This window comes from Hyaena hyaena, unplaced genomic scaffold, assembly GCF_003009895.1.
Source record: "Hyaena hyaena isolate Hyena2069 unplaced genomic scaffold, ASM300989v1 scaffold_332, whole genome shotgun sequence".
NCBI lineage: Eukaryota > Metazoa > Chordata > Mammalia > Carnivora > Hyaenidae > Hyaena > Hyaena hyaena.
Window position 1 is genome coordinate 514,820 of NW_024080964.1, and position 24,363 is coordinate 539,182.

Sequence of the window (24,363 nt, forward strand, 5' to 3'; positions counted from 1 at the left end):
CTTCAGACTATGTTTTTTTCCCACTTAAAAAAAATGGGATATAATTCACATACTATAAAAATCAGTGGTTTTTAGTATGCTCTTAGAATTGTACAACTATCCCCATCCAATTCTAGATATTCTCATCACACCAAAAAGATATTTTGTACCCATTGGCAGTCACTTCCTACCCAGCCCCTGACAACACTAACCCATCATGTCTTTAAATGAACCTTTTTTCTCATACTTGTCAATTTCTGTCAGCACAACACTGTTGTCTTCATGTCAGGCTCCTAATTTTTATGTTATCTTTGTTTCCATCTCCCATAAAGAAGATAGCTATGTTGTGTTGTTTCCTCCCTGTTTCCTCAGTGTAGACCACAAGTCCATAAACTATAGCCATGGGCCAAATCCAGTCTGCTGCCTGCTTTTGTAAATAAAGGTTTATTAAGAACATAGCCATATTCAGTCATTGAGCTGTTTTCATCATGCTGTAATAGCAAGGTTATTTGTGACAGAGACCATATAGACTTTAAAGCCTGAAATACTTACGAAAAAGTGTGCCTACCCTGGCTAGACTTCACTTCTTACCAAATTGCATTCCGGTTACTTGGGTTTACTTCAACTTTTATGGATGTTGTCAGATTAATTTTTCTCGAATATCACTTTTACCATATTTTTAGGCATATGGGCTCCCTGTTCACTACAGAATGAAGTCCAAATAAATATCTTTATCTTAATCTTTCATGTACCCATTCCAGGGTTTTGTGCCCATTTATGCTGCCTTTTTAGCTTCTCAGATGACCTCATGTTTTTTATTTGATTCTTCGTTTGATTTCAAGATGTAACTTTTTGAAGAAGGCTTCCCTAACACTAGGTCCAAATGATCTGAGGATTGATTTCCTATTGCACTAAGTATGGCTTTGAAATGTTCTCTAATTGTTTTGTATATGGACATAATTTTTTTTCTCATGGATTCTGAATATTTAAAAAACCACTTGGTAAGGCAAATATCTATGTGGGCATGAATGTAACTACCTAGAACATTATCTAATTGATATTAATGGGTAAACATAAACTGATTTTCTCACTTTACAAGAAGAGATCTCCATTACTTTGCTTATTGTAAAGACTGGTTATTTGTTTCTCTCTAGCTGTCTTCATATTGATGATATAATGATGCTACATAAGTTTTGGGGAGAGACCAACATTTATGAATGGTTCTTATGTTCCTAGCCGTTTATGTACAGACTGAATTTTCCTAACAGCTCAGTGAGACAGATGGTATTACTCATTTCACGGAGAGGGAAACATACTTGAAGTTCAGTAACTTGAAATTGCAGCTTCAAAATGGCAGAGCCATATCATGCCAAAAGCCATAGAGGAATATGATTTTTAATTAGTTATACTGAAATATATAAGAACATCATCAAGCCAAAACTTCTAAATTATACACAATATAAATTTCAGACATTGTTTGACTTTAAACAATAATTTTGGGAAAAATCCTAGTGATTTCCGTATTTATTTCCTTAGAAACACTTTATTTTTGATTTAGAGGCCTTTTTTATAGTCAGGATAAATTGAGCCAACATGCCAGTTTAATCCTGTTGGACAGTGTTCCCAAGTCCTCCCGGTCACACTGCTAGCAGGGGCACGCTTCACCTTATATCTAATACCTGCGGTCCCTGGACAAGATGCCGCCAGTGCTGGCATGGCGTTACACTGTCACGTCCGTGCAGTATCCATGGGACTTGATTTGTGGAGAGGCTCACATTTGTGCCTGCCTGCCAGGCATCTCGTCTTCAGCAAGGACAAAAGCAGTGGTACCAGGAAGCAGAATACCCACTTAAAGTTATATCTGCTTTTGCTTTGTGTTTCTCAGAGCTACACAAAAAAATTACTGCTGATTGAAGGGTAGATGTGAATCGTTGGTAATTTTTAACTTGATAATAACAACTTGATACTTGCTGGTTAATCAGCAACAGTTATCTGAGTGCTATGCCATTATAATAAAGATATATTCCTGGTTCTTAATAATACTTTAGTAGGGAAAATATATAAGTAATACCCAGGCCCAGGGCTGGGTATGGCCGATAGGGACTATAATACTGCTACAAAAGAAAGCTACAAAAGAGTGCATTAGAATTGCATAATAGTGTCTTAGAGCAGAAAGAGCCACAGAGGCTTCGTGTGTGTTTGGGATTTGAGACAGGCTAACTGACTGGATATGCTATTATTAGAAGTGAGAGGCGAGCAGCGTGGAATGGGAAAACAGTATGATGAACAAAGGCGTAAGATGTAAAAAAAAAAAAAAAAGATGAATGGCTCATATTTGGCGGCATCATAGTGAGTAGTGAGAAATCAGGTTGGAAAGGCCGAGGAGGGCTCTGGTTGAAAAGTTGGAGCCATAGAATCACAAAATGTTTGAGCCTGAAGAGATTTAAGAAGGTCTTTCCTTGAATTTTCAAGCGGGACTCACCTTATCTAGATAGTAGCAGGTGTCCTAACTTCTACTGAGGTCAATCTAAATAGCACTATTTAGGATGGCTCAAATAAAACTGATCTGGCATTGGCTGAAGGAATGGATTAGGATGCAGACAGAGATTGGTTTGGAGACAGACAGAATGTCCCAGTTGTAAATAAATGACCACTTGAACTAGAGTGCCAGCATCATGGATAAAAATGAAGAGACCTAGTTGGGACATCCTGCAGAAGGAAACTATAGGATAAGGAGTTAATCAGAAGACTGTTGTTTCTAGGGTGAGTAGCTAGTGTCCATAGACATGAGGGAGTGATGAGGAGAGACTGGGGTATAAGTAGCTATTTCTGACAGATAGAAAAGAATGCTTAGCATTTCGGAGTTGGTTCTACACTGCCAAGATCAAATGGCTTCTTAGAAACCATCACTAATGAAACAGTTCCTGGCATTCCTGCAGATGACTTTTCTTCTTCATTACAGTTCTCTTCTTAACTGTAACAATTCCAGCTATCTTAGTATAGGTGAGGGCATCTCATACGGCAGTAACTGTTACATTTGACTAGCGTTAGCACTATACTTTTGGCAGCCATTTCACAGTCTGGGCCATGACATATTGGGCAGTTTCCCCTAAAAGTTATGCTGAGAGAGTGTAGTATTTGGGAACAGATAGGACCTTTGTTAGGAAAACCTAAAGACATAGCATAATGTCAACTTGAAGAAAAAACCAAGTCCCTAATGATAGGTACCATTTATTGAGTGCTTCATTGTGCTTGCTTGTGGAGTACTTTACTCAGTGACTCCTCAGGATAGTAATTTTCCAAAGTGACACAGACAAGTAAGTGGCAGAGCTTAAGATTCAAGTCCAGATCAGTCTGACTTCAAAACAAATGCTTTTATCTCTGCTCATCAGCTGACAGCGCGCATGTCAGATACCCATTGCTTGGTGAATTTTTACATTGTGCTTAATTTGGAAACAGTAGATTTTTATAGTAAAATATTTTGTTAATGTCTTCTTTTACATATGTGTAATTACTGATTGACAGACATCCAGAGAAAATCATTCTGATCAGTGACAGGATGTGTTTTTATTTTCCAGGGCATATTTGGAATCTGAAGTCGCTATCTCTGAGGAGTTGGTTCAGAAATACAGTAATTCCGCTCTTGGTCATGTGAACTGCACGATAAAAGAACTGAGACGCCTCTTTTTAGTTGATGATTTAGTTGATTCTCTGAAGGTAAGTTTACTTGCTTTTCATTTTTGACATACTTAGAATTCAATACCAAAAGAGTGGAGTGTAAAATTCTACTTTTCCATATTAAAGTAAATGACAAAGATGTAGTGAAACCAAAGATGTGGTGAAATCAAATAGCAAAGATGTACTATAAACTTCTGTCATAAATCAGAATCCAATCAAGTATTTGGGATGGAGGAAAGTACTATGCCTTTTTGAAGGAAAATAAGTTAGAAATTCATACTTTTGGAGATGATACAGATGAGAAGTGAGAAAATTATACACTTATGATGAGCACTGAGTAATGTATAGAATTGTTGAAACACTGTACTGTGCACCTGAAACTAACATAACAGTGCGTGTTAACTATACTGGAATTAAAATAAACTAAATTTAAAAAATGCAACAAAAAAAATGAGGGGCACCTGGGTGGCTCAGTCAGTTAAGCATCCGACTTCGGCTCAGGTCATGATCTCACTATTTGTGGGTTCGAGCCGCATCTCGTGCTCTGTGCTGACAGCTCAGCCTGGAGCCTGCTTCGGATTCTGTGTCTCCCCCGCTCTCAGTCCCTCCCCGTCTCGTGCTCTGTCTCTCTCTGTCTCTCAATAATACATAAATACTAAAAAAAGAAAAAGTGAGAACATTAAAGGGAATTTTCACTGTAGGAATGAAGATTAAATGGATTTGATACCAGGATATGATTTAATCTCTGCCTTTCTGTTGTAGTCTAGCACTTAATTTCTTAGTTTGGTTCATATACACACATAAGTTATTTCGTATCTTGGACTCTTTCCTGAAATGTTTATTCTGGAAAAGTTCTGATAGTTGGAACACCTCAACTAATCTTCAGTTAGTAATTATTGGGAAGTCTTTTCCTCAGTTTTCGAATTTTGCTAGAGCAGTTGTTAGAGTCTCACCTTGCAAATAAGCTTTCGTGGGGTTCATTGACTCAAACAAGCACTAAATCAGCTTGTAACATGAGCTCCAAGCACTGGGACTTTAGTTCTTTACATAGAACTTTTACCATTCGTGTTTTCTGTTATTGTCTGTAGTCATGCTTAAGAGAGGCTCATTTCCAGTCTAAGCCTTGGTAGAAATGTACTATGGTACTATTCATAATTTTTCTTTGGAGAGAGATATGTACCAGTTAGCAATTTATCATGCGGACCACGGATATCATAGCAATACCATGATTGGGCCTTTTGACTCAATGAAGTGATTTCTGAACTGGTTAGAATAGGTTTAAATGCTTAGTGCTTTTAACAAACATCTTAGCCTTAAAAAGCCAGTAGATGAATATTGTTTTCAGTTGTGTCCTTCAGCTTAGGCCTGGGAATCTCAGTTACTTACTAATAGCATTAATGGAAAAGTCATTTAGTTTCTTCTTATTAATAACTTTTTTGTATATATAGAGTGCTTGCATTTAGTGACATTATGCAGTAGTGCTTTGAAATCCTCTGATGTCAGTCTGTAAATAAAACTATCACGGTTGTGTTATTTGGGATGTTTGATTAATTACTTTCAAAGGGAACAAATAACAAAATCCTTTGGAGTAAATGGAATAGAACCTTGTACATATGGGAGGTGCCTGGGTGGCTTAGTCGGTTAAGCGTCCGACTTTCGCTTAGGTCATGATCTCGCGGTTCGTGGGTTCGAGCCCCGCGTCAGGCTCTGCTGACTGCCAGCTCAGAGCCTGGAGCCTATTTCAGAGTCTGTGTCTCCCTCTCTCTGACCCTCCCCTGCTCACGCTGTCTCTCTCTCTCTCCTAGAAATAAATAAAAAAAAAAACATAAAAAAAAAAAAAAAGAACCTTGTACATATGGGTGCCACAAAAAGCCAGATCCTATTCATTGAAGTGATATTTGCTATATAATAGTTTGACAGCTGGGGTAGAACGTGTGAAAAACCATTGAGGAGAAAGGTACTGGTGCGGTTTAAGAGGAAGTGGTTGGGGGTGGGAACTGGTTGAGAAGATAAGTAGTGATAGAGCTTCAAACAGCAAGGGGTCATCTCTGAATTCAGCAGTCAAAAATTGCTGGTGGGAGGTGATGTCAAACAAAAGTTCATGAAGCTTGATAGAGGAGAGTCACTGTTTTTGTAGAGCTAATAGAAATTGCAACAGATAGAAACCAAAAGTCATCCTTCATGTTTGCATGGTTTAGCCACGAAGGCAGCTCTTTGTTTCTATAATATTATTCTTGAGAGAAGAGGTGTTCTTAAAGAAGTCTGTTTAAAAATAAAACGTATTGATCTGGGAACAATTTGTTATGTTCCAGGTTTTAGAAATTTTAATTTAGTTTCCACATGTCTTTAGTCAAAAGAAAACTCTGTTCTTTCAGATTGAATTGTCCTCTATATACATTCCGAGGTGTAGACAGTCAGTGTGGAAATACTTGGCAAAGGCTAGAGGAGCGTGCAGATGTTCGAGGAGGCCTGATGAAATACTCTAAACACCTTTTAAATCACAGATACTTGAAAATAGGATGAGGAAATTTTATGAATAAGTTACTTCTGTAAGATGAAGAATTTCATTTTGCTCTTAAAGCTCAATTTTTAATTTCCTTTGAAAATGACCTTAGGTGGTTGGGTTGGTTTGTTTTTTTAAAGCAGGTATGTTATTCATGATGGAGCTAGCATAAGCAAGAGAAACTAAACTTGATCAATTTCTGCCTTCAGTGACTTTTATGTATGTGACTTTGTCTTTCTTTTTTGTTTCCTATCCTGGGGTGTGTAGGGTAACTGGAAAGCCAATAAATTTTTTCTTTTTACCTTTTGACCCCCTTTAAAATTAAAAATTAAAATTAAAAATTGACCCCCTTTAGTTAAAATCTGAATGTCATTGTATCTGAGTAGTACAGATTTCCGTCTTGTTTGTTTCCCTTGAATAAGGGTCCTCTAGAAACACAGGATAGATACTTGCTTCAAATGTCTCTTACTGAAAAAAGCTGACAGAAACCTTAATACTCTTAGCTCTTTATAAAAAATACTAGTATTTCTTTTCTATAGGTAGTTCCTTCAGCATTTACCACTCTTAAGTCCCTACAGTTTTTGTGTATATAGAGTGTTTCCTTTTTTTTTTTTTTTTGTAGAAAATGATTTTCCTTACATTACTCCTTGCCTTTTAGCTGCAACAGCCAGTAGAGAGCCCCATTCTCTCTCCCTAAAGCACTCAGTTTTCTTTTTTTTTTTTTTTTAACTTTTTCAATATAAAGGAGAAATCTGTTGGGTCTATTAGACTGATTCATTTTATTTCCTATGTTTAGATTTTCAGTGTTTTGAAAGTTTGCTAATAAATAGGCCTGGTCTCTCCAGTTTCCAGATGAATTTGTTAAATAATACTGAATTTTTAAAAACTTGGAAGTACCAGGGGGCACCTGGGTGGCTCAGTCGGTTAAGCATCTGACTTCAGCTCAGGTCATGATCTGACGCTTCTTGAGTTCAAGCCCTGCATTGGGTGTCAGCACAGACCCCACTTTGGATCCTCTGTCTCTCTCTCTCTGCTCTTGCCCTGCTTGCATGCATACTTTCTCTCTCTCTCTCTTTCTCAAAAATAAACAAATAATAAAAAAAAAAACTTCTAGGAACCAGCTTCTAATTGGAATTGCTTTGATTTTCTATGATTCTTCATTAGGAAAATGATACCACCCTAAATTCAAGAAAATGCAGTGTATCATTGATACGTTCTTAAATATAGAAAATAACACATGGTATCAAGCTCTGTGGCATATTTAAAATAATAGCTTTCAAACAAAAATTTGAAAGAGGTTTTTCTATATAACTCACTGCCTTGATAAATTTGGTGCCCTCAGATTTATGTAATCTACATTTCTAGATTCTGGGTCACAATTACCATTACATCTATTTGAAACCTTCCTTCTTCCTTAGAAAATTTCAGAGCCACTATTCTTAGCATGTGAAGCTTTTTTGTCTCCTTACTCATTGCTGGGGTTTTTTTTTTTTTTTTTTTGGACAGGGAGAGAGGGGAGCCTATTCTTTCAAAAGTGATTAAAAACAAAACTCCCCAGGTTCATGAGGAATCAGGCCTGTTGAAAAAGACCTGATGTGAGATGGTGGTTATCTTTGTGCCTGGCCTAAGACTCCTTTTGTCGGTTGACGGGGACGGATACAAATAGACATGTTTTTGCAGATTTCTCCTTTTTAAATTCTTGTGCAGTAGTTCCATTTGTTTTGCTCCTTTGCAATGAACCTCAAGCTTCTGAGTCCTAGAGAAGATCTCACGTGTCCACAGATGGAACAACAATATAGTTCCCAAAGGATTAATTCTAGTCGGAGATTATAACAGGATCACTAACGAAGTATTTCTAAATCCATTTAGTAGAACTTATTTCAATTGTCAGTTTGAAACATTAGTTTTACACCTTAGCCAAATGTTTTGTCCAACCCTCAGGATTTGTTTTAAAGGTTATATTCCTTAACGTGGGTTTGTTCTATTGAGTGCCAGACATCAGGTGGGGGGAGGAGAAAGGAAAACAAAGGAGGAATGTTCTCTAGTAAAATTAAGTAGCAAGAGCTGTGTATATAGCCTTTTCTTAGAGAGTCTAGTGTACTTCCTTAGTCTGTGAGGAGTCAGAAAGAGCAGGATAATTTTATTTAACCCAGTGTAGTTGTTAACTTTGTTTTAAATAATATCCATGACTACCAGAAAGCATGTATAAAGTAGTTGAACATATTTAGACCACCTAGTTAAGGTTTAATTCTGTTTCTGTGAGTGCTGTTATATGTACAGGATCTTTGATTGGGTTCATTCTAAAACAGTGGTTCTCAGTCTTGGCTGCACAGCGGAACCACCTGGGGAGCTATATTTACTGGTAACCAGGAACTGGGAGAGGGCAATGGGGAGTCCCTGCTCCTAAAACTGTGATTTAACTTTTCTGGGGATACTGCCTGGAGAACCACCGTTTTCAAAAGTTGTGGCATTCAAAAAAACAGGCTATTGTTTTTCGCCCACTCCTTCCTGCCGCTCCCCACCAAGCCTGTTGTAAAAGAAGGGTATGTGACTGTCCCCACTGGGTTCAGCTTTCGAGTTTCATTAGAGAGATCCTGCCTTTTGAAACCTCAAATCTCAAGAAAAAAAATCTAATAATGTTATTTACCAGATACTAAGAATAAGGCAAAGGTTCCTTCTGTAATAAGCTTTGGGTGATAAAGACTAGATTCTGTATGACAATAGTTCTGTGACTTTCAGTGAAAATACATGTTAAAACTGTAAGAAAATTTCTAGCTATAGTTGCCTGAACATCAGGCATTCATAATGATCCAGAATATTAAATCTGAAAGTGAGCCAAAAAAGGTCTGCACTCCAGAAATAGCTGACTTAAATTTAAAATTTAGTCCTCTGACTCTTATGTAGTTATTTACACATTTTGACAGTTTCTGCTTTCTCTGGCCCATAGAAAAATTAGAAGGGAAATGGGCTAGGGAAAATGTAGGCAATCAGAGTGATACCAGTGAATGGGGCTGAAGATGTTAAAAAAAAAAAAAAGTCAATTCTGAGTTTAAAACTGCAGAAAAAGTTTGAAAATGTCAGAATTACCAAAGTGATTCTGAAATTCGGTTATGCTTCCTTCTTCCATTTTTCCTAAAAATGTTGCCTACCCACTCCCCAGTTGTTGAGACATCATGCGATAAAAATCTGCAGAACTTTGAAAGGAGGTATTTGATGCACAGTTAAATTTAATCCCCCATTCCCCTGAACAAAAGGCCAACAAGACATGGCCCTTGCCCTCTTTGAGTAAGTATTTCTTAGACCTTCATTATACTTTGATCCTCTTTCCTCTCCTCTCATTACTGCCCAAAGAGAGATTATCTTTGATTTATATGTTAATATGCATTAGCTATAATGTCGCAAAGTAGTTGCCATGGAATATCATAGACTTTGTAAGTCCAAAATGTAACTTGCCTGTTTGTTTCTTTGAGAGAGGGAGAGGGAGACGGAGGGAGGGAGAGAGGGAGCGTGAGCAAGTGAGGGAGGGACAGAGAGAGAGGAGGGGAGAGAGAGAATCCCAAGCAGGCTCCACACTACCAATATGGAGCCTGACACGGGGCTCGAACTTACGAACTGTGAGATCATGACCTGAGCCGAAACAGACACCCAACCATCTGAGCCAACCGGGTGCCGCCTCTTTGTGTCTTTAAAGTATTTATGGACTTGTTCTCTGCCCCTTTATGACAGCAGATTATGCACATTTGTGAGAAATTTCCATTAATAGTGTTTCCTCTGTAGGTGATTTTACAGTGTAGCACAGCAAATAGATTCTGGAATCAGATAAACCTTAGATCACTGTGACCTCTGGTCTGGCAACTTAACTTCATTGTTCTTTGTCTTGGTATGTTCTTGTGCGGTGATTATAATAGCACTTAACTTTTGGCATGATGATGAGACTAACTGACCTAATATATTTGCAGAAAAAAAATGTTAGTTCTTTCATTATATAACAGTTCCAGTAATTGTGCAGTTGCTGGATGCATGTCCTTAACTACCATTCCTTTCTCTTCAGATGATGTATTCTCTAGAAAACCTTACTTAGCCTTTTTGTTTGGAGTCCCTGAGGTTCAAACTTTTCTCCAACCTTACTTGCAATATTTAACAATTCTATGATACATAAAAATGAATTTCTGGTTTCTCTCTTAAAATGGGAAATTTGGGCAACATTCCCCTGACGTACGTGCACAGCATCTTTCTGTTGAGCCGGGTTGTACGTGCCTCCTTGAGAGAATGTGTACGTATGTCTGTTGGCCTCAGTCCTTAGCCAGGCTTCTTCGTGCCTTTTGGTTACCTGTCTGGTCCCACAGATATTAAGTTCTCTCTTCTTTTCTTTGCCTTTGGGTAATGTGGCTTTTAGGAAGACTGTCCCGCAAGAAGCAAGTCCAATGACATTTGAGTCCCTTAGATAGCCTAGGTGTGAAGTGTTGGGCTTCTCTCCTTGTGGAGTTGGGAGTGCAGCCTTGCGGGTGACTTAATGACCAAATTAGGACTTATTTTTAGCTTGTGTGTGTATCTGAATTCCTTCATGACAGAGGTGTCTTTACTGCTAAAGCAGTTTCTTCTAAAATGTGGAAGATTGATGCTTTTCCCTTTTAGACTTGGGGATAGTGATGGATGAAAACATGAAAATGTTCTGTAGCAACCTTGCTTAAGTGCAGAAATTAAAATTAGCTTCTGCAGTAGGAGTCTGTATGGAAAAAGTCTTGCTAACTGGAGTCATTGCTGCAGACTTTTCTGCCATGGCACTTGCTAAGACCGGGGCAGCATTTAATTTTTGATTTTCAGTTGGCAGGTATCAAGAATGCTTGACGTATGGTTACTTGAACATTAAATTCAGTTGTAGGGGTAACCAGAGTGTTGCTGTTTGTAGAACTGAAGTTGATGGAGGAATCCAAACTGTGTTCCTAACTTGCAGTAAATGTGCGTTTCAACACCTTGATTACTGCGTGGTACTCAGCTCCTAGGAGGCGATCAGATTTTGTTGAATGAATGAATATCTGGAGGAAGATCTGCTTTAGTTCTAAGAGTCTGCAAACTACTGTCTGGCCCATGGCGGGTTTTGATATAGCCTGAGAGCTAAGAATGGTTTTTATGTTTTTTAAAGGATAATATTCCAAAAATATTCAGAGACCGCATTCGATGAGTATGTGAAAGACCCCCTATAAAAAGCAAACCCTCCCCTTTGTAAAAGCAAACATGCTTATTACTTAAAAGGAAAGGTGTGCTGATCCCTGTTCTAGGAGATGGACGGCTGGCCCCTCCCCCTGTTTCTCTTATACTGTGTTTTATGACCCTAACTCATCACTGTAGACGGTGGCATCATGCTGTGCTACGTACTGACTAGGGCAGAGCTAATGCCAGACACATGAAGGCTTTTAACAGAAAGCAAAGGGATTACTGATTAATAAAAAACTCCAGACTGACTTTGTGTTTTTAAGTCTTCCAAGAACTGCTTCTAACGTGTCATTGAGTCCATACTATACGACATCACCAAATTTTAGAATAGGAAGGAAACTCTGAAATCCTCTTGTTCAGACTTTCATGTATAAAGTATGAAGAGGAAATAAAGGACTTCTCAAAATGAAATCCCTTTTTAGAAAAAAAAAAAAGCCTTTCCTGAACTGTTTTATTTGATGATTAAAAAAACAAACACCTAGATTTTAAGACCATGAGTTCTGAAGTCGGAGAATTTAGTTAGTTTTCTGTAGTCCCCCACCCGTAAAGGGGACAGTGAAATCTGACCCTGAGCAAGGTATTAAACCTCTCTATTCTTGAGTTATCTGCATCTGCTGTGGTAATAATAGCACCCGCCTCATCAAGTTGTTAAGAGGAATAAATGAGTTGATGTTTGTAAAGCATTTTAAACTGTGCCTGGCACTGATATAGTAAAGACTATATTGGTGTTTGTTAAATAAATAAAGCAGTGACCAAAAGAATACTAATAGTTTTATTAACAGATATACAAGTTTGAGGCATCCTTATCCCCAGGGTTAACTCTGGCTGTTTAAACACGTATCACTCGGCAGCCAATGCTTCTGTTCCTTTATAAAATGCTAGAGGTGGTGATTTTGATACCTGAAACCCGTTCTCGCTCATAAGTTCTCCTGCCTCATTGTTACTTATCCAGATGTCTGAGATCTTAATGTCTGAATTATTCAGCTCATGTGGATCTTGAAGTACTTGTTTGTGCTTTAAAATCAGGTTTAATAGCAAATTCTCATCCCTTTTCAGGCTTCCCATGTGAAAGCAAAATGCTACTTGAGTTGAAGGAGGAGGGTTTACCTTTGGCATATTTTCTGATCTCAACAAAAATTGAATCAACTACTTGGTAGCGTAGTCCAGACAAAATGAATCAAATCTACTTTAATTAGGATCTGAAATTTTGATTTGAGTCTGATGATTTCGAGGTGAAATGTCCATATGTACCAAGTGTCCAACAATTATGTCTCTAGTACGTTGGCATTTAGATGGGATGCTTTTATTTGAAAGCTTCAACTTTGTGTGAATTGTGTTTTTAATAAGCTAATGTTATTTTCTTACAGTTTGCAGTGTTGATGTGGGTATTTACCTATGTTGGTGCCTTGTTCAATGGTCTGACACTACTGATTTTGGGTAAGTCTACAAAATTGAATGAAAAACTGTACAATAAAAGATGATTGTGTACAGGAGCTTAGAGACATTTTAAAGGATTTTTTTTTTTTTAATCTTTATTTTGGGGGTGAGAGAGTGGGAGACAGATCTGAAGCAGTCTCTGAGCTGTCAACACTCAGTGTAGGGCTCAAACTCACAAGCTGTGAGATCATGACCTGAGCCGAAGTCGGATACTTGAACTGACTGAGCCACCCAGGTGCCCCAAGAGACATTTTAGTGGAGAAAATTCTTATGTTGTGCGGAAGACAGGATATATATTTGAGGTTGTGATCTCCTTAAATAAATTGCTGATACTGACATTATTTATTGAATTGCTACTTCAGTTCCTGAAGAATGCTCCTGTTAGTAGTGATAAACCAGATGCGGGCTGGCCTCATCTGACGGGGCAGTCCTAAGTCACACTAACCTGGGATGCCTGTTGGGATGCCTGTATTTTAAAAAGGTCTGTGTGACGTGATTTTAAGCTAGGGACAGTTCCTGCAGCATCCCTCGGCCAGCTCTTCACTGCCCTGGAGTGCCCCCCCCCCCCCCCCCCCCCCCCCCCCCCCCAGCAGGTGCCTCCAGGAGACCCTTGTGTGTTCATCCATCCATAAGGAGCACTGGCTAGCTCTCTTCAGAGTTTACCGTTTTCGGTGTTTGTTCCCTAAACCATCTCAGTCTGTGTTAAAGGCTGTGTGTTTCTTTTTCAGCCCTGATTTCACTCTTCAGCGTTCCTGTTATTTATGAACGGCATCAGGTAATTTCTTAAATGTCGATTTCAGGATGCAAATCTCACTGTTTCACCTCAAATAGACATATTAGTGCCAGTTTCCATAGCCTTATAAATATGAAAAATATGGTTTCTTAAGCCTTTATTAAGCCCTTAATTTGCCGGAACATAGTAATCGTTAATAAGACTCTAGCAATGTTAGTTTTCTAGTAACTCCTTTATACCTCTCTTGTAGGCGCAGATAGATCATTATCTAGGACTTGCAAACAAGAATGTTAAAGACGCTATGGCGAAGTAAGTACTCTTCTTTCTCTTTTACTGAAGACAAGGTGCACTGGACTTTGAGAACAAAATATATTTTCGTCTTATAGGCGTAACGGGTAGCAAATCTCAATCACACTTAAAAAGTGCGACAGTATTGCCATGAGATTTTTCTCTACATTTGGAATCACTGATTTCTATGTTTGTTGTATTTAAGGCTTTGTTGACCCTTATTCATGAGGCAAGGTGGCCTTGTTACAGCTTGTAGTGTGACAGCCTTAGGATTTCATTTCTGGTACAAGCTGAGCAATAACACAAGTAGTTCTTGAAGGTTAGGGTTTTAAAACACTTAACATTTAAAATATTTACATTGACCTTTTGTTCCAACCTTTTCATTTGTAGAATCCAAGCGAAAATCCCTGGATTGAAGCGCAAGGCTGAATGAAAAAGCCAGAGATCATTAACAATAGTTTATCTTTAAAAGGGGATATTCATTTGATTACATGGGGGAGGGTCAGGGAAGAAGGAAACCTTGACATTGCAGTTTCACAGATCTTTATTTTTAGCGATGCGGTGTCTGAGGAAAATTACCTGTCTTGACTGCCATGTGTTCATCATCTTAAGTATTGTAAGCTGCTACGTATGGATTTAAACCGTAATCATATTTGTTTTTCCGATACGAGGCACTGGTGAATAAAAAAAGATCTGAGAAAGCTGTATATTACACTTTGTTGCAGGTAGTCTTGCTGTTTTTTGGGAATTGCAGAGAAAGTGAAGCTGAAAAAAAATAATCCTTTTCACAGTTTGTGCACTGTGTATGGTCTGTGTAGATTGATGCAGATTTTCTGAAATGAAATGTTTAGATGAGATCATACCACGAAAGCAGGAGTGAAAAGCTTGCCTTTCTGGTATGTTCTAGGTGTATTGTGAATTTTACTGTTATATTAATTGCCAATATAAGTAAATATAGATTATATATATATCTATATATAGTGTTTCACAAAGCTTAGACCTTTACCTTCCGGCTACCCCACAGTGCTTGATACTTCAGAGAGTCATTGGTTATACGTGTGTAGTTCCAAAGCACATAAGCTAGAAAAAGAAAATCTATTTCTAAGAGCACTACCATCTGTTTTCAACATGAAACGATGCCATGCACATAGAACTCCTCAGCATAAACTTCATTGCACAGACTTACTGTAGTTCATTTTGTCACAGACTCTGAATCTATGGACTGAATCTAATGCTTCCAAAAACGTTGTTTGCAAATATCAAACCTTGTTATGCAAAAAATTATGAAATGAAGATTTATACATTTGTGGTTTAAGCTGTACTGAATCTGTGGAATGCATTGTGAACTGTAAAAGCAAAGTATCAATAAAGCTTATAGACAAAATATGTTTGGTATTTGGCTCCGTGAAACTACACCAGATTATTATACACACAGTAGACTTTGCTTCAACTAGTGAGCAGTAGCTTGTACTTGTAGAAAGCTTTCCAGTGCATAGTGCAGCTGTGTTTACGTAATCGAAGTTATTTGACACATACGAAAATGTTTGTTTTCAAATTATGTATTTTTTATACTTTGCTAATTGAAAATAAATTCATGCACCAATATTTTAACATATAGAACACAGTGCAGGATTTATGAACATACATAAAATCATACCATAGAAATGTTTACAAATAAGATTTAAGAAGTTCTCTTGACACAGACACTATTGCTCTTTAAATAATATAGTTGTACATCTCCTCATTGATCAACTTCTTCTTCCACATGGTTATTTCAATGCAAGATCTGATTATTATGAAAGGTCGGTGGTACAGTATAGGCAGACGTGGTCATCACTCAGCATCACCAGTTACATGGTTACAGAAAACAGAATCAGGACTGCACAGGGGCTCTAACTGGGGACCTGACGGCCTATCAGAGGGGATTAATGTAAGGCATTCATAACTTGGCATATAAAAATAGCTTCATGGGTGATCTAATCCATTTAGAATGCTGAAGCACTTCTGGGGTAAATGTTATTAATCTATTTAATTGAAAATGCTTCATTTCACCTTTTGCTAAACTAAACTGTGACTGGCAAGTAACTCAAGACCCAGAATTTTGGTTCACTGATGGGAAGGACTGACGGGTGCGTGTGTGCTCAGGATCCCCAGGCCCTCACCGGCCTCCTCGTGCTGTGTGCTGTCAGCCCCTCCTGGAGTTAGCGGGTGAGCCCAGTGGGAAGGAGGAGTGAGGCGGGTCAGGGATGTCTTCTGGTTAATACTGTCCAGGTCACATTCTGTCAGCCAGCCAGCTCTGAGGAACTCTAAGCCAGCCTGTTGTTGTTTGAATAATCTTATCAAGTATTGCTTGGGCTTAGAATTTGTTCTCCCAAGATTTTTTTCTTTTTATGCGGACTTGACCTAGATCAGTTCACCTGAACAAATCGTGGGGTCAAGTCAGCCCCACTCAGGGGTGGCAGACCCAGGTCGGCCTCGGGTCACTGCCGTTTATTACCATTTCAGGATTAAGAGTTCATTCACCCTAGGCCCACTTGAGCTTTTGTTTTCTTTCCCTTTCCTATTTTGCAGTAGAGGTTTCTTTAACTTCTATTTTGGATTTTGTAAGTTTGGCACTAAACAGTGAAAGCCCATTTCTACCCACTCCCTCCTGAATTTAATTCTCTTTGCTGCTCACCTGCCACTACTTCCCAAGCAGGTAACTGATGTCTTCCATTTAGGAAGCCGTGACAAAAACACATGACATGGGGTGACAGACCAGGAATCTGTTAAGGGTCCTGTAGCCCTCCTCAGTTTTGAAGTTTTTAGCACCATATGTAGAAAGGAGATAATTTGTGGGAGGTGAGACAGCAGCCCACACAACTGGAGACTTTCAAAGGCACTTAATGGATATAAAACTCTGCAAATGAAACATTAAAAAATTAAGTTTCTCAACTTGTTTGTACATGGCTCATTTGGTTTTGAAAGCTTAATGTGGAGAACTGAGGCTGTCAGTATTCCTAGTGCTTCGGCGCATCTAAATTAAGCTATCCTGTTCAACTCATTTGTAAAAATGAACATTTTTTAAAGTATATAGAAACTTAATAGCAAAACATCTTTTGTAAAAGTTTTGATGCAAATTAAAAGCTACATATTGGTCAGGGTAACTGAGGCTTTAAATTTTGTCGGTGGGCTACGTCAGCAGGGTCTTTTGTCAGTGTGGTGAGTACAGTCTCAGGAACAGAGGCGCGCACTCTCAACATTTTAGAACTGACCTTCTTGGCATCACAGTTTTGGAGATTCCAGAGTCTGGGAGCAGTCACCCCACTTCACTAGCACTTGGAACCTGTGCGGCCCGCAGCGTAGGCCTTTCCCAGCAGCTGGTGGCGACCAGGGGCCCGTCCCTGCCCCTGCGGTAGCTGGGCGTCGCAGCAGCAGCAGCAGTAAAGAGGGTTCCGGCACTCACAGACATCGCCACACAAACACACTGAAAAGGCAGATCGGACAGTCACCGTGCATGGCCGGGCATCCTAATTTTGTCAAGTGACAAAAAAACAATCTTCCCAAGTGCCCCCGAGTGCGGCTCCGGTGACGCGCACTGGACATTTCAACTTCTAAAGGCAAGCCGGGGATCTTGCCACCAATTAAAGATCTAGTGCTTGTTTTTCATGGGCACCTGGGTGGCTCAGTCGGTCAAGCGTCCGACTTCGGCTCAGGTCATGATCTCACGGTTCGTGGGTTCAGGCTCCATATCGGGCTCTGTGCCGACAGCTCAGAGCCTGGAGCCTGCTTCCGATCTCTGTCTGCCCCTTCCCTACTCGTGCTTGCTCGTGCGCGCTCTCTCTCTCTCTCTCTCTCAAAAATAAACATTAAAAACTAATAAAGATCTATTGCTTTTTTAAAAAGCTCTGCTTTCTGTTTTCTCTGGCTGTCTCAGCAGCCCGAGGTGCTGAATGTAAGGGCTTTTGGCAATTTGACTTCACGCTCTCTCTCCTGTTGCTACTGAAAAGGTTTTATCAACTCCACTTGAGCAGGAGAACCCTTTCTAGTGTTCAACATAGAGCCAGGGGTCAGAATATGCTCCCAGGACTATAAAGGCCCAGGACCCTGCATTTTAAAGGTTACTTCTAAGCCTTTTATCGTAATCAAAAGTCACCTCAGATCCCACTTCACTTATGTCACTTGCTGCCAGCTTGTTCACAGTCTGGCGGGTGCTGCTTTCAATGGGTGTTTCCACTCCACAGGGGGCTGCTGGCAGTGTTATCTCCAGGCCTCTAAGCGCCAGCCGCTGCTGGCACAGCAGACGAGCTCGTGCTCTCCCGCAGGCTCTCAGCATCTTGGGCCATTTTCTACATTGTGCGTTTGGATAGGAAGTGGGTTGACATTCTCTGCAGGCGCCTTTTCCACAACCTCTCTCAGACCACTAAAAATATCTGGGGGCACCTGGGTGGCTCAGTTAAGGGCCTGACTCTTTGATTTTGGCTCAGGTCATGAACTTCCAGCTCGTGAGTTCGAGCTCCACCTCAGACTTCTCTGCGCTGACAGTGTGGACGGAGTCTGCTTGGGATTCTCTCCCACTCTCCCCCCTCTCCTCTTTGTCCCTTCCATGCTCTCTTTCTCTCTCTCTCTCTCTCTCTCTCTCTCTCAATAAATAATAGACAAACCTCAAAAATAAATATATATTCAGATTGCTACACTTCCTTATCCACCCCCCCCCCCCAAGGTTTGGTTGGGCTGAATAGAAACCCATATTCATGTTGCAATAAAGCCCTTCAACTGCATTAGAGGTGGAGAATGAGAGATTTCGGAATGACCTTGTCCTGTTTCTCCACAATTCAAATAAGGAATGCCCTTGGAGGGAGGAAGTGGCCTTGGAATTGCTGAAGAGGCTGAGGCCATCTCTGGAGCAGGCTGGTAAGGGTCCTTCCGAATCACCGGAAGGGCAGGCCCACCGCACACGGAACATGTGCCTGTTTAACACTCAGCAGCAGTTAAGGTTAAAAGCAGCCCAGTCCAAATGGCTGGCTGAGGATCTCCTGCTACTGACTAGCACTGGGCCAAATGGCTTCACTTCTCACCTGAGCTCATGTAAAATCGGGTAACACCCTTATTGCGTCTCATGGGGACTGAGGCTTAATTTTTTTAAAAGTTTTTTTGAGAGCACATGCGAGTGTCCATGATCAGGGGAGGGGTAGAGGGAGTGAGAGAATCTTAAGTAGGCCCCACGCTCCACGTGTAACCCAACGGGGGCTTGATCTCACAACGTGTAAGATCATGACCGGAGGCAGAATCTGTAGTTGGACATTTAACGAGGCTCAACTGAGTCACCCAGGCGCCCCTAATCACCCATCTTAAGAACTCTGGTGATGAGTTGGAAGTTATGAGTAAAAAGACCTGTGGATCAAGGCCATTTCCCTTACCCACCTGTCCGTCCACCCAGCAGTGCTCAGAGGGGGAATCCTGCCCTCCTCTTAACAATCCCAGGACAGCTCTAGTGGGGACACGGGCCCTTCAGGACCTGGGTTCAGAGTCCCCGGAGACTAAAGACCATACTTGACAAGTCCTTGTCGCTATGATGTCAGCCCCTCCCTGTGTCCCACAGGACACCTGATATGGGGGCCGGGACACCACAGCAGGTCAGTCAGGTTCATACCTGCAGTCGTCCCCTCCAGTGCTGACCACATACTTGTCATCATGAGAGAAACGGATGTTCGTCACGTGAGCTGAGTGGCCAAAGTAACGCTTATGTTTGGCCTGTGAACAAAAGTGAATGGAAACAGCTGAGACCCTGCTCCTCCCAGCAACCACAGACCACTTCCAGGACTCAAAGCTCCACATCCCAGAATCCTTCACTCCTGGGATCCCCATTTGGTCTGGACATTTCTGTTAGCCAGTCTTTCACTGACTGGTTTTCCTGTCCCATTCTTGCCTGGGGTGGCCAATTTGTACCCCCCCAACCTCCCTTATCCCGGCTCCCTGGACTTCCCCTCCAAAGGGAGAGGAAAAGGTTAGGTGTCCCCAGATCTCCACAGGGCTGGAACAAGATTCCTCTTGTTCTAGATTCTAGATGGCCATCCAGATACGGCCACTGTCTCCTGCAGACTACAGAAAAGAGCCTGGAGGCAGTGCAGGGAGTTTCTCTGAGGAAGACTCACAAATTTTTCTGTGCATGGAAAATCAAAGAGCTTCACCAGCCCAAAGTCATCTCCTGTGACAATGTTGAGGCCAGCATGGGTCACACATGCGCAGTTGACATCAGCCTTGTCTGCATTTCGTGGCCAGATGCCAATGACTTCATCTCCCAGAATGCTGTTTGAGTAAGAAGAGGTATCAGAGAAGATGCATGGGAAGGCTTCCTGTAGTCAGGCGTCCCCTCCCAGGGAAAAGAGGGAGAGAGGTCTATTTTGCATCACTGGCTATGAGCATGTGGCTCTTCTGTCCCCTGCCCCTCTGTGCACTGACCCCAGCTCCTACTGTTCTGCTCTGCCCCCGTTCCTTACACCCCAAAAGAAAAATTACCTCCATCTTTGATTCTTTTCCTCCTCCAAGTCCTGGATGTGTGTATGCTTGGGCACCTTCAAGCTCACAGCTTGGTGGTGTCCCTTCCCTTGAACTGGCAAGCCACTGTTCCTTATCCTGCTAAGTGGCAGTGCCGCCCCTCCCGTCCCTCCTGGTGACTGGAGGCCTCCACTGCAGGGCGCCAGGGCTGAGCCAAGAGCTGGGAGGTAACTTCCCTTTGAACGCGCTGGATGAGCTTGAATTTGCTGGATGAGCTTGCGGATGCAGGACAGAGGGATTACACAGAAGGAAGGGCTTTGCATTTCATAAGCTCAGCTCCAAGAACCTTCTGCCCCCAGCCCTCAAAGACGAGACAACTCTGTCTCCGAGGTTTTTTACAGCCGGGCCACATACAAGCTTGGAGGCTGAGTCTGGCATCAGAAACTTCCTTGTGATCTTTTCCTTAAGAAGTGTTTTCCTCCAGGGGCGCCTGGGTGGCTCTGATGGTTAAGCATCTGACTTTGGCTCAGGTCATGATCTCACAGTTTGTGGGTTTGAGTCCTGCGTTGGGCTCTTGTACTGACAGCTCAGAGCCTGGAGCCTGCTTCAGATTCTCTGTCTTTCTCTGCCCCTCCCCTACTCACACGCTCGCTTTTTCTCAAAAATAAACATGACCATGAGAGACTCTTGAATGCTGACAAAAACTGAGGACTGGTGGATGTGGGGGGGAGGGGGGAGGGGCATGGAGGAGGGCACTTGTGGGGATGAGCACTGAGTGTTATGTGGAAACTAATTTGACGATAAACTATTTGTAAAAATAAATAAATAAATAAATAAATAAATAAATAAACATGAAAAAAAAGAAGCATTTTCCTCTAGTCACCTTGTCCAGGAGGCCCAGGTGATCTTCTCAATGGCCACGGCTTCAGTGACCTGCTTCCCCAGGGGCACCTCGTGGACCTGGCGCTTGTAGGCTCCTGTTGACACCTGCAGGGAGAAGGAGGCAACCACGTCCGTCAGCTTTCTCTCCAGTCCGAAGGGCTCCCCTTAGTGGTGTCCTGTTTTCCCAGAACGCTGGCCAAGCCTCTGGAACCCTGGGACTTCAACAAACCCAAGTTCAGCTTGAGCTGCAAAGCCTGTGGTCAGCCTATAGCAAAATGCCCATGCGCAGGGCAGTTTTCCATTCATTTTCTGGCTCTTTTCCAAAATCCTAAGGCAGCGGTTCCCCAAACGTGGTTCCTGACCCGCAGCTTCGGCATCATCGACAAAGTTGTTAGAAATGTGTATTCCTGGGCCCCACCCCAGACCTCCCAGATCAGACATGGTGAGGGGGTGGGCCCTGGTAATCTGTGTTTTAACAAAGTGATGCTCTGGGTGATCTGTGATGCTCATCACTCAAGTTTGGGAGTCCCTGTTCTCAGAGAAACAGATCCTTTGGTACAAAGGTAGGTGAGCTTTCTCATGGACAGCAACTGACATAGATGAGTTCTGAACCCTCTAGGACCTGACCTTTGCTTCTTTGGGAATGTTCTAGGGGGAGATAAGCATTTGCTAGAAAATCTCTAGCTCCATCTACTCCTGTGGGTGTCTCTAGCCTGGCCACCCTAGGTTTTCCTGCTTTTCATGCAATGCACTGAGATCTTTCCCACCTCAGGGCCTTCATACAGATGGCCCGGAACAATGTTCCCGCCTCTCTTTGTTGGCTAACTCCTACACATCCCACCGACCTCAGCTTAAATATCACATGTGTGGAGAGGAAGTGAGTCTAAATTCAGCGCCTGTTAAATGCTCCCGCAGCACCCTGTACTTTTCCTTCGTAGCACGTAATCACAATTTGTAATTATAGGTATATTTTGTGGTTATCTGTTTGATGCTTGTCTTCTCCCTTACAGGGAAGCTACAGGAGAGCAGGGACCAGGCCCGTCTTGTCCATCCAAAAGCCTAGCACAGCGCCCGGTTCAGGAAATAATTGATGAATGGGTCCCCTCTCATTTCACAGTGGGTATCCACTCCCGGCCAGCTCACTAATGCGTGGTATAAATTCAGGGTGCTGGACAAGAAATCGTTCTCTTTTCAGCTGTGAGTCCTAATGGTGGGACCCCTCTCCATCCCTCCCAACCTGTCAGTTCACCCAGGACCCAGTGAGGAGCCCCCACTCCAGGCCGGGTGTCTGGACTCCAGACGCCGAGTGTGGACGGGCCACACCACCCCACACCTGCAAGTGAAATGACTAAACATGAGAAGCCACACGGGCTTCGGTAGAGCCCCAGAGAACAGAGGTTAGGAAGCTTCAAACGGGAGGAAGTAACAGGAGGATTAAAGTTATTAGGGCTTGAGCTGCCTGCGTCTCTTACTGAAGGACAACTCTACTTTTTAAAGTTCTGTTTCTTCAACGTTCTTAAATGCTCTAGGCCCCTGTTTCTTCATTTATAAGGTAGGGGGGAAGCGCTCCTATAAGAGGAAATGGGTGCATAGCATGGCACAAAGTAAGCCCTCAATTAACATAAGCCACCACTGTTACTGTTGCTGTGATGATGGTGATGATGATGATGATTCTTGGTTGCCCCAGCTATTAGCAAAGCTGAAACATACCTGGATGTATCTGCCATCCGCAGAAAAGTCCATCTGAATGACAAAGCTTGGAATATCTTTGCAGTAGCCAATGCGATTCAGGCTTGTGCCCTGAGTGAGGTCATAGAAGTCAACTGTGTGTTCGGAAGAACCAACGGCTAAGAATCTGCTGTCTGGGCTGATTCTAGAAAAAGCAGTCCAAGAGCATGGTCTGTGAGAAGGCTGGTCCGGCATCGGGTCTGCTCTAGAATGGGCCTCCCAGGCTCAGAGTCAAGATCTCACCCTCATGACTCACACATGGTTAGCATGCTAGGGAGCTCAGCCATCTCTCCGTACCCAGGCCCATGGAGGTACGGGAGTGGGTGTGTGGGGCCTCACGCAGAACGGCACTGTGCGTGTAGTTTTTACCACCCCTCTTCGTGGAAATTAGCAAAGACACGTCTGAGAACTGATGTGTGAGGGAGTCTCCTTTCATGGCTGGCTCGTTCAGAGGGACCCTCCCACAACAGAGTTCTTCATTCCAGTCATGACCTTTCCAAGAAAGGCACCCACAGAGGAGGAGAATGGGTGCCCTCCTCCCTGCCCGGACCACCTGCTATGTACCTGATATCTTGGATTGCAGATTTCCGGTCTCGTTTCTTCCCCCAGACTTTCAGGCTGTTCACCAACAAGATGACAAACTCTCCGTTCTTCATGCCAATGGCCACCATCTCCCCGTCAGGGCTGTAGGCTGCACACCTGGCCGCGTGGCCCAGGTTCACCTTGTTAAGCAGTTTCTATATCGACAGAAAGTACCGTGACCTAAGCCCCGGGCCTCCGCGGCCGGTCTCCAAGGGAAATCCTGCCCCCAGGCCAGAGCAGTCAGGCTCTGCTGCCGCTTTGGGCCTCCGGACGTCTTGCTTTTTATAGTAACTGTCCCTGAGGAACCGAGGCGGGTAGTGTGTTTTCATCAGAACAGCTTGGGCAGAGGTTGGTGAACTTTTCAGTAAATGGTTTGGTGGTAAACACCGTAGGCCCTGCGGTCCACATGAACTCTCCCAGCCCAGACACCGTGTAAGCAACGCGCATGCTTCACTTCGTAGACACGGGCGGCAAGCCAGACTGGATCGTCCCGTCCCGTCTCAGACTGCCCGCCTCTTGCTCAGAGCAAAGGGTTTAAGCTTTGGGACCTCTTGGTTCAAATCCTGAACCCTGCCTGCCACTACTGGCTGGGTGTGCTTGTGTCAGCTACTTCCCCATTTTCCTATTTGAACTTATTTCTTTCTTAATTAACTTTTGAGAGAGAGCACGGAAAGGGGGGAAGAGAGAGCGAGCGAGAGGGCGTGCAGGCACACGTGAGAGGGGGGGGGAAGGAGGGAGGGAAGGAGAGAGAGGGAAGGCGAGAGAGAGGGAAGGAGGGAGAGAACACAAGTGGGGGAGGGGCAGAGTGAAAGGGTCACACAGAATCTGAAGCAGGCTCCAGGCTCTGAGCCGTCAGCACAGA

At 42.4% G+C, this 24,363-nt stretch overlaps 2 protein-coding genes across 5 annotated transcripts in view; one reads left to right on the forward strand and one right to left on the reverse strand.

Moving 5' to 3' along the window:
* RTN4 (reticulon 4) overlaps positions 1 to 15,218 on the forward strand; it is a 71,998-nt gene extending 56,780 nt beyond the window's left edge. For all 4 annotated transcript variants that reach the window (XM_039249208.1, XM_039249209.1, XM_039249210.1 and 1 more), the window contains 5 exons: positions 3,558 to 3,696; positions 12,742 to 12,811; positions 13,540 to 13,586; positions 13,795 to 13,853; positions 14,223 to 15,218. In XM_039249208.1, coding sequence (XP_039105139.1) covers positions 3,558 to 3,696; positions 12,742 to 12,811; positions 13,540 to 13,586; positions 13,795 to 13,853; positions 14,223 to 14,265 — 358 coding nt within the window. In that variant the 3' untranslated portion in view covers positions 14,266 to 15,218. The remainder of the gene's footprint in view (positions 1 to 3,557; positions 3,697 to 12,741; positions 12,812 to 13,539; positions 13,587 to 13,794; positions 13,854 to 14,222) is intronic.
* Positions 15,219 to 15,412: 194 nt separating this feature from the next.
* EML6 (EMAP like 6) overlaps positions 15,413 to 24,363 on the reverse strand; it is a 159,377-nt gene continuing 150,426 nt past the window's right edge. Inside the window, exons 36-41 of the mRNA XM_039249179.1 lie at positions 23,484 to 23,656; positions 22,902 to 23,064; positions 21,193 to 21,296; positions 19,967 to 20,120; positions 19,465 to 19,565; positions 15,413 to 17,298 (exon numbers count right to left, since the gene is read on the reverse strand). Of these exons, the coding sequence (XP_039105110.1) occupies positions 17,274 to 17,298; positions 19,465 to 19,565; positions 19,967 to 20,120; positions 21,193 to 21,296; positions 22,902 to 23,064; positions 23,484 to 23,656 (720 nt within the window). The 3' untranslated portion in view covers positions 15,413 to 17,273. The remainder of the gene's footprint in view (positions 17,299 to 19,464; positions 19,566 to 19,966; positions 20,121 to 21,192; positions 21,297 to 22,901; positions 23,065 to 23,483; positions 23,657 to 24,363) is intronic.